Source organism: Odocoileus virginianus, chromosome 2 (genome assembly GCF_023699985.2).
Source record: "Odocoileus virginianus isolate 20LAN1187 ecotype Illinois chromosome 2, Ovbor_1.2, whole genome shotgun sequence".
Lineage (NCBI taxonomy): Eukaryota > Metazoa > Chordata > Mammalia > Artiodactyla > Cervidae > Odocoileus > Odocoileus virginianus.
The window spans coordinates 98,765,472-98,774,240 of NC_069675.1; the positions used below are offsets into that span (position 1 = coordinate 98,765,472).

The 8,769-nt window shown below is 65.5% G+C and overlaps 1 protein-coding gene across 2 annotated transcripts; it reads right to left on the reverse strand.

Moving 5' to 3' along the window:
- Positions 1-981: 981 nt before the first annotated feature.
- On the reverse strand, positions 982-8,639 carry LHX3 (LIM homeobox 3). Of its 2 annotated transcripts, none has more exons than XM_020888366.2 (6): positions 8,552-8,639; positions 4,097-4,268; positions 3,303-3,505; positions 2,431-2,582; positions 2,155-2,326; positions 982-1,400 (listed from the first exon to the last, which is right to left on the reverse strand). In XM_020888366.2, exons 1-6 carry the CDS (start codon positions 8,637-8,639, stop codon positions 982-984), a joined length of 1,206 nt encoding a protein of 401 aa, XP_020744025.2. The 2 variants fall into 2 exon arrangements, with proteins under 2 accessions (XP_020744025.2, XP_020744024.2); XM_020888365.2 differs by lacking the exon at positions 8,552-8,639 and adding an exon at positions 6,493-6,586.
- Between the last annotated feature and the right edge of the window lie 130 nt (positions 8,640-8,769).

An 8,769-nucleotide genomic window follows, 5' to 3' on the forward strand; every position in this document is an offset into this window, starting at 1 on the left:
GAACGTCACAGAAACAACAGGTAGCTGGGGATGCAGGCTCAAGGAATCACTTGAATCCAGCCTCGGTGTCTGTGGTGGCCAGTGGCAGAAGCATCTGGCGGGGAGGCAGCTCAGAGGAGCCCCCGCCCCGGCCTTCCTTTGCCTGTGGGGCGTCCAATCCTTGGGCAGTCGGAGCCCACGGGGAGAACGGGAGCTGGGGGCTCTTTGGCAATGGAAATCGGCGGGCTGGGCTTGGCCTGAGCTCTCAGGGCAGCTGTGACGGGGGCGGCGGGTGTGGGCAGGGACGAAAACCTAGTCTGGACGGGAGGAAGCTCCTTAAAGGTTTCGAGAGTCCGCCTCTCTCCCCCAGGGTAGTGGGGTCCAGAAAGATCTAGAGCCGATGGCCCCAGGGGAGGGGTGGGGAGGGGAAGACAGGAATTGGTGGCAGGGGCGATGAGGAAGTTCGCAGGCGTGGCCTTCCCACAGCCACCTCCTGCTGGACGGACAGCCTGATCTCTGACCTAAAGAGGGGGTTCGGGGCGGGGGCGGGGGGAGCAGGGGGCTAGAGAACTCAAGATATATGGAACCTGGGAAACGAAAGCACAATTAGTATTGTTTTTAATTTTAGAAATTAAAACATCTTCCAGCCTGAGGGCTGTGCTGGTCTGGGCAGAGGCCCCTGAGGGGAGCGAAGGCCTGGCCTCCCTGGGGTGACATTTCCTGTCTGGAAATGGCGGCAAGCACTCCGTTAATTGGTTGATAAAGGGAAAATCTGCTTACAAAACAAGGCTTGCAAGTGGCCCCAGTTCCCGCGGCAGCCTCTCAGACCCGAACCGGGAGAGTCCCTCTGCCTGGGTGAGAGGGAGCATTCCCAGAAGCAAGCCCTCCCGAGTCTGCATCCTGTTCCCCACGGCACTGCGTCCTGCAGAAGTCCGTGCTTCAGGCAGGAGAGCTGCTGCCCAGACTCCTCACGTCCGGGGCCTGAGGGCGCGGGGACTCAAGTCAGAACTGAGCGTGGTCCACCTCGTCCAGCCAGGAGGCGGGGCTGGCAGGGAAGTCAGGGTAGCCCCCGCTGCTCCCGGTGGAAAGGTCAGAGCTGGGTCCGTTGCCTGCTAGCACTCTCATGGGTGGGGGCCCACCTGGGGCTCCCGTGGTCACGAGCCCTAAGCCGGCATCGGGGTACACCAAACTGGAGAGGAGGGGCTGCGGGCCAGACAGGCTCTGCAGGGCGGCAGGCGAGGGGGGGACGCCGTAGGGGCTGCCGGGGCGCAGCTCTCTGTACTGCTCCGGGCCGGCCAGGCCTCCGTGCTCCAGCTGGAAGCTGCCCGGGGCCCCCGAGGGCCGGCCCAAGGCCGGGGCAGGCTCTCCCAGGCTGCCGTAGAGGCCATTGGCGGGACCCATGTCGGCCATGGCTGGCTCGTCTGCAGTGGAAGCACAGGGCACTGCTCAGTGCCCACCTGCTGCCTCCCCTCAGTGCCTCCTGCAGGGGCGACGTGCCCCACCTCCCAGGACAGGTCAGCCCACATCTCTCACCCCTTCACCCCTGAGTTTGTTCAGCTCCATCCCACCCGATTCCTATGGAACTGTGGACTCCCGTGCTGGGGTCAGGGCCAAGGACTGTCCAGTCGGTGCCCAGGGGTCCAGTATGATCCCAAGGCTGCCCAGTTTTGCAGACAAGTTAATTGAGGCTCAGAGAGGCTAGGTGAGTAGCCTAAGGTCACAATACAGCCAAAGAATCTCCTTCACAAACTCTCTAAGGATGGTCATTAAGAGCTGGCTGGTGGAGGGGGGGGGCGGGGGTGGGTCCCTGCTTTGGAAAAAGGAGGTAACAGGTTCCAGAGATGAGGGTGGACCCTCCTCCAACTCTAAGCAGCTAGGACCTTTCATCACCCCAAAACTGTGCTGCTGCCTTCCTAAAATATCACTCTAAGTGCCAAGTGCCCTGAGTGGGGGCAGTGGGGGAGCATGATCAGACTCTCCCTCCAGGACAGAGCCTGCCAGGGGACACGCCCGTGGGTCACAGGGTTCCTGTCCCCCTCCAGAAGAAGGGCAGTGGTCCTGAGAGGCCAAACCACAGGGCCTGGGGATGGGCGCCAGGGTCTGTTGAGACAGGGATGCTGATTCCCAGGCTCCGGCGGTCAATCAACCCAACGCTCTTCCCGACTCCGCCCGTACCAGTGAAGGAGACCTCCGCGTCGCTGTCCTGCCCCTCCTCCTGGACGCTGTCCTTGTCCGACTTAGAGCCGCCTCGGGCGCGCTTCATGTTTCGGAAATACTGGCCCCAACGCTGCCGGCCCGCGTCCTTCTTGAGCCTCTTTTCCTTGGCCCGGCGATTCTGGAACCACACCTGGGGGGGGGGGGGGGCGGCGATGAGTGGCCGCTGCTCTGGGACCCGGGGTGGCCCTTGTTTGCCAGCGGCTCGCAGGGCGCGCGGGGCGCCGGGGCGCTGACCTGCACGACGCGCATGTCCAGGCCGGTCTCGGAGGAGAGCTGCTCCCGCACGTGGCGCGCGGGCTTCGGCGACGTGTTGTAGGCGCTCTTCAGCGTCTCCAGCTGCTTGGCTGTGATAGTCGTGCGCGGCCTCTTGGCCGTGGCCTCGGCCTCTGCACCGCGGGGGAGGCGTGAGGCTGCGCCTGCGCCTCCGCCGCTCGGCGCTCCCACCTCCCTCGGGGCGCGCGCACGTGGGAGTCGGAGGTGCCGCCGCCGCTGTGACCGCCCGACTCGCCGCCGCGGCGGGGAGGCCGGAGGGTTTTGCGGGACGCGGGTGCCCGGAGCGATGGAGGAAGCGCGCTGGGCGGTGACCCGGCCCAGCCAGGGGCGGCCCTCTTTAGGGACCCAGCTGCCCTGGGTCCGGGCGCAGGCGCCTCCAGCCTCGGCCCCCCACTGAGAAGCGCTGCCCCCCCAACCCCCACCTAGCTCCTCTTTGTTCTAAGGGTGCGGGTAGGGTCGGATCTTCACGGTCAAGGATTTAGGACGATAATTCAGACCCGAAGAGCTAATCCACGTAATTCAGGCCAATCTCCCTGCGCTGGGAGGGAGGCGGCTGCTAAGACCCTAGACCCGGCTTCCCCAGAGCGGGTCTGCTAACTGTACCCGCCACCCCTGGGCTCCGGGCCTGGAGGCGGGGGCGCCCGCAACGCCCCCACCCAGAGAGAAGACGCTTAAGTTCTCGCCGCTTAGTGAGCGCTTCGCCAGGGACGCTGGAGGGAAGGATCCGTCCACACCCGACCCGGACGGGCCTTAGCCCTGTTTTGCAGGGGAGGAAAGGGGAAGGTGGGCCGTGCCCAGGCCGAGCCCTGTGACCGCCACCCCCTCCCACTGACCTCGCTGTTTGGCCGTCTCGTAGTCTGCCTTGCACACGAGCCGGCTGTCCTCCATGAGATAGAACTCGTCGCCCGTGGCCAGCTGCCGCTTGCACACGACGCAGGCGAAGCAGTGCAGGTGGTACACGAAGTCCTGGGCGCGGCGCACCACCTGCGTGGGCGGGATGCCCAGCTGGCACGCAGCGCACTTGGTTCCGAAACGCCTGCGGGAGCACAGGGCGCGGCTCAGAGCGCCGCCGCTCCTTCGCCCCGAGCGGGTGGGAGAACCGCTAGCGCAGTGCGGGCAGGGCGGTTCCTGGAGGAAGGCTTCCTGGCCCTGCCCCTGATCGCAGAGACTGCCCGCAGGGACTCCCAAGAAGGGGATCCGAGGCCCTGGGGCACACAACTGTCCTCTGTGCCCGGATCGGGGAGGTGAATTCGGAAGGGCAGAGCCCTGGCCACTGGGACCGACCTGCAAACCCATGACCTGCAAACTCTGCCGGGTAGGAGCCCCATCCCTGCCGTTAAGCACGAATACAAGACCAAAACGAAGAGGGAGCACGTCCAATAGAGGCTTATAAATTTAGGGTTATCTTTTTAACGACTGCTTCAGTGATTCACAAAATTAATTACTTTTAAAGGTTGTTCGTGGGCCAGCCCAGCCGACAACAGAGAGGCCTCCAGGGTGCCCTGTTTGGGGAACAGGAGGGGTGTGGAGATGGGGGTTTTCAGGGCTCCAGACTTGGTTACGGTGAGGGCCCCGGGGGTCCCCCTGGGTGTGCCACCCCTCCCTCCCAGGCGGCTGGTGGGCTCACTTGAAGAAGTCGTCTTTGCAGTACACGCTCTCCCCACGGCTGAAGCAGCGCTCGGCCAGCGGCGCGTGGCAGTCGCTACACTTGAGGCACTTGCTGTGCCAGTGGCGGTCCAGAGCCTTGAGGATGAAGCGGTCCAGGATGTGCTGGTCGCAGCCGGCACACAGCGGGATCTCTGCAGGCAGGGAGCAGCCACCGCGGTCAGGGCCACCGCACAGAGCCAGAGGCCTCCCCATCCCATCCAGCTCCCAGGACCGGGCTGCCAGGAGGCCCCCTTCCCGGCACACCCTCGTCCCCGGCCGGCTTGAGTGGCCGCCCAGCTCCCCGTTCAGGAAGAGTGTGGCTCAGAAGTCCGCGCCTGGCCCGCAGTGGAAATCCAGGACAACTGAAACTAGGCTTACAAACGTGCTGGGGCAGGAGGGCACCCAGGCCACCCCTTCAGATACCCTCAACTGCAAGAACATTTCCAGTGCATGAAGGACGCACTTTGAGCTCAAATGAAACACTCACCCCTGGGGCTGTCTGAGGCTGGGCTGGAGACCGGGTCCTTACCGTCACCAGAGGCCCAGCACACATGGGCCATGGGGCACCCACCACCCCGTGGCCCTCATTCCTCACACAATCAAGTGCCATGGCATCTAGAGACTTGTGGCAGGTGTGGCTGCCCGGCGCCGGGGCCTGTCCCAGGCTACCAAAATAAACACTGATGCCCTGCCTGTCTTTGGGCGGCCCTGGGGGTACTTGTGCATAGACTGGACATATGGACCCTCTGTCCTCCTGCTCAAACATGGATGCCTGAGCACACACAGTAGGCAGTTTGCCTTCCCCACAGAGACACTTGTGTTCTGTTCCCCTGGGACTGCAGGCCTCCGGGAGAACCAGGCTGGGAAAATGCAGGGCCTCTGCCTTTGGGAGCCACAGGTCCATGGGAGTGCTTTGCAGGGTGTTCAGGGTGTGAGGACTACCTGTTAATTTAGAAAAGGCCTCCTCCTGAGGACAGAGAGCCGCGAGAATATATCACCTACTCAATATATTGGAATCTACTCAAATATATCACCACCTCAGCACACTCACCTCGCTGACAGTGGACCCCCTCCAGCCCCAGTTCGGCCTGGAAGCCGGTGAAAGGGCCAGAGAGGGACCTCCCTTTGCCCCATGCTGAGAGAGAAACGGAATCAACCTCCTTCCTACAGCCCCAGGCGCCACGAAGGACGGGGTCCCGCATCGGGCAAAACCGCGACCCTAGCTGCGGAGCCTGGGGATCTGCTCCCTGCCTGGCCCCCCAACCCCGGGCGGTGATGGCAGGGTGGCGGGCGAGGACACCCTTCTTAGAGCTGGTGGCTGGACAGGCCCGCGCGGCGCGGATTCAGCACCGCGGCCCGGACAGCTCCCAGAGCGCGCTACCCGCGGAGCCCGCGTCGAGCAAAAGCCTCTCCCGCCGCGCCCCTCGCGCTCTCGCGAAGCCCTGGCGACCCAGGCCTTACGCTGCATGGCGACTCCAGCCTTGGCGGGGTCTCCTACCCTCGGCGCTGGCGGGCCCAGCACAGCCTTGCGCTTGCCTGCCGGCCAGATCCCCTTCGGCTCTCTAGAGACGTTTCACTCAGAGCCCGCGCCCCTCCCTTCCTGTCTCTCCGCCCTCCCACCCCTTCCTCCCAGCCCCCGTGGCCACCCCTCCCAGGAACCGTCGGAAAATAAATAAAGAAGTAGGAGACGGAGGAGACCCCCACAGCCTGGATGTAACCCCTTTCCCACCTGCTCCCACCCCACCACTGCCCACCCTTCCAGGGCCACCTCCCATCCCATCCCGCGGGTCCCGCCTGCTCGGAAGCTCGTGGAGAACCATCCCAGTTCACGGGGAAGCCAAGGCGCTGGGGGTGAGCTGGGGGTTTTCCTGCAAGAGGACCAGCCCTGCCAGTGGAGCAGGTGCATGTGAGTGCAGACACCAAGACTCCAGCTAAGGGAGTTCAGCCGCCGGGGTCCAGCTCCATGCTGGCCCTTGTGTCTGACTCTTCGCCCGGAAAGTGTGGAGGGTCCGGGTGCAGGCAGCCTTCATGGAGATTCTCCTAACCCATCGACACTGGGACACACGTTTGCTCTCTGCACACTCTCCCTAAAGGAAGAGTATTTCCCAAACCAGTCCTGGGACCCAGAGGGCCCCTAGCCTGGGCAGCACCAGCGCCGCGACGAAACGCCCGACGACACAGCTCCAGGGGCCCGGAGGCGAGCCCGCTGCCGGGATGCTCAGGTAGGGACGCGCTCTGCTGGGCTCCTCGCACCCACTCCCGCCCGCGCTCCCCGGCTCCCGCCGCCTCCGTGGCCAGGCTGGGAAGGCAGCGAGGACCACTGAGTCTCCACGGGGTCCGCCCTCCCGGGTGCAGCCGATCGGCCGGGGCACCCACCTCGGCGCAGGTCTTCCCTCCGCGCCAGCAGCGCCAGCAGCAGGTCGCCGCCCGCCGATTCCCGGCCCGGGGCCAGCTCCCCGCGCGCCTCCATGGGTCCCGCCGCCCGCCGCCGAGGCTCTCCGGTCCTGAACTTTCCGGGGGCTCCGCGAGACCGCGGCCTCTATGGCCCCGGGCCGGCGTCTGCGCGACTCCCGGCGCTGCTGGGCGCTGCGCCCGCGGGCCGCCCAGGGGCCCGAAGCCTCGGGCCGCGCGGAGGCGGAGCGGCGGGGGGGCGGGGCCGCGGCGCGGGGCGGGGCCGGGGTCGCGGAGACGCGCGGCTGGCGTCCGCGGACTCTGCGCGCCTTTGCCCGGAGAACTGTGGTGGCGAGAAACCGCCCCGAGTGCCCGGCCCAGGGATGGGGACCGGCAGGGGAGGAGCCGTGTCAGCGCTGCCCGAGGGCGCGTGACCAGGCTCCGAAGCTTCCTGCCCCGGCGCTGACTCGGGGCTGAGGCCTGGGCTCCGGCGCAAAAGCCCGCGGGTAGCCTGCCGGTCAGGGAGGGAGCTGGATCCTACCGCCGCTGAGGCTTGGGCCCGAGAGGTTCCGAGCTGGGAGGCTTGATCACAGTGCCTGGTGGCATGTGCGAGACCCAAGACCCAGAGAGGGTGAGTGCGGCGCCCACGGACTCACAGGGAAGCCTCCAGGAGCGGACCCGACCTCGGACCTTCCTGCTCTGAGCAGCTTCTGGGCCCCGTCCTGGGCACTGCAGCCCAGAAGTGGGCGCGGGGAAGCAGGGCGAGTTTCCGGAGGGAACCCAGTGTCCTCGGCTCGAACTCCATGATGCAGCCAAGACTCCAGGTCAGGAGGGACGGAGCTGGGAACGCCGGGATCCACTCTCTTCTCTCCACCTCCGCTAGCACGGGAGGAAGCCCTGGTGCCCCATTTTCCCATATTCTGCCCCCCTCCCCCAGTCTAAACAGGTGAGCTCACAGGAACCCACCGCCCTTGCACGTAGAGACACACCTACCCCGAAGGGTGCCCACCACAGGCCAGGCCAAACCCCTGCATCACCCACAGTCAGCACACAGCAGTGTGGGTCCTGGCAGTACAGAGCATGACGGGAGCAGGGGGCCCCCAGAAAGTGTTGGGGGACTAGGGGTTGGTACCATCCTCCAGGAGGTTCCACCTGGGAGCCCCTCAGTGAGGCCCCATAGTCGCCTGGCCTCCAGTCGCCTGGTCTGTACACTTAACTTGGAGGCCGGTGTGGAAGGACCTGAGCAGGAGAAACAGCCGCCTCTGAGCTCCAAGCAGACCCCAAGTCTCAGTTTGAGCAAAGGTCCCGTGCGGGCAAAGTTAAGGTGCCCCTTCACTTTGTGCTACGTTTGTTCCCCAAGACAGGACAAGGGCATTCAGGCTGGGGAGCTGAGCGGGTGTTGGGTGCCCAGGGGTGTTGGCCGTTGAGTGTCAGCTGCTGTGGAGGCCTGCCTGAGAGGGGCCGTGTGTGGTCTGCCTGGGGAAGGGGCGGGTGGGCCTATGCGCTCGGCATCTGGCCGACCGGCCAACAATGCCTCCATTATCTCCCAACGTCCTTGTGACCGAATGGCTCTTGTGGAGTGCAGTTCGGGCAGGAGACCCGACCCAGGGCTCTTGGCGCCGTGGAATTGGGCCAGCTATCGGGGCAGGACTGGGCTGTGTGGGAGCTGAGAGGCGTGGTCTCCAGATTTTCTTGGCAGCCCTCTCTCTGCCCCATCCCCTCCCCACTAGACATGTCGGCGAGGTCCCTTCTGTCCTCCAGGCGCTCTGTGAAAAGCTGCAGACCTTTCAGCGTGGGTCCAGGCTTCTCAGACCATCACAGGGGGGCTCCAGGCCTTCCACTCACTCAGGGGTCTGCCAGCGTCACCCAGGTCTCCATGTCAGGACCCACCAGAGGCCTCTCCAGACTCTTTCCGCCCCGACCTTAGTGTGCTGCACGCCTTCCTTCCCTCGTCCCTCTGCTCGCCTCTGCCCACCCGTGCCCTTTCCCCTCTGCGTATTCCTGCCCAGTCTGGAGACCGCAGGAGGACATGCGGGGCTCTTACCCCTGGTCCCTCCAAAGGTGCAGAGGCCGGCGGTTGCGGGGGCCCGGGGCCGATCTCGGTCGCCCTCGAGATCCGTCTCCAGGAGCATCGCGGTCTCGGGGCCAGGCCGGACCCAAGCGGCCCGGGGAGCGCTCTTTCCTCCTCCTCTGCGACCCCCGGGATGGCTGGGCCCTCCCTGCGTCCCGGTGCGCGGAGCGTGGTCAGACGCGCTAGCCGCT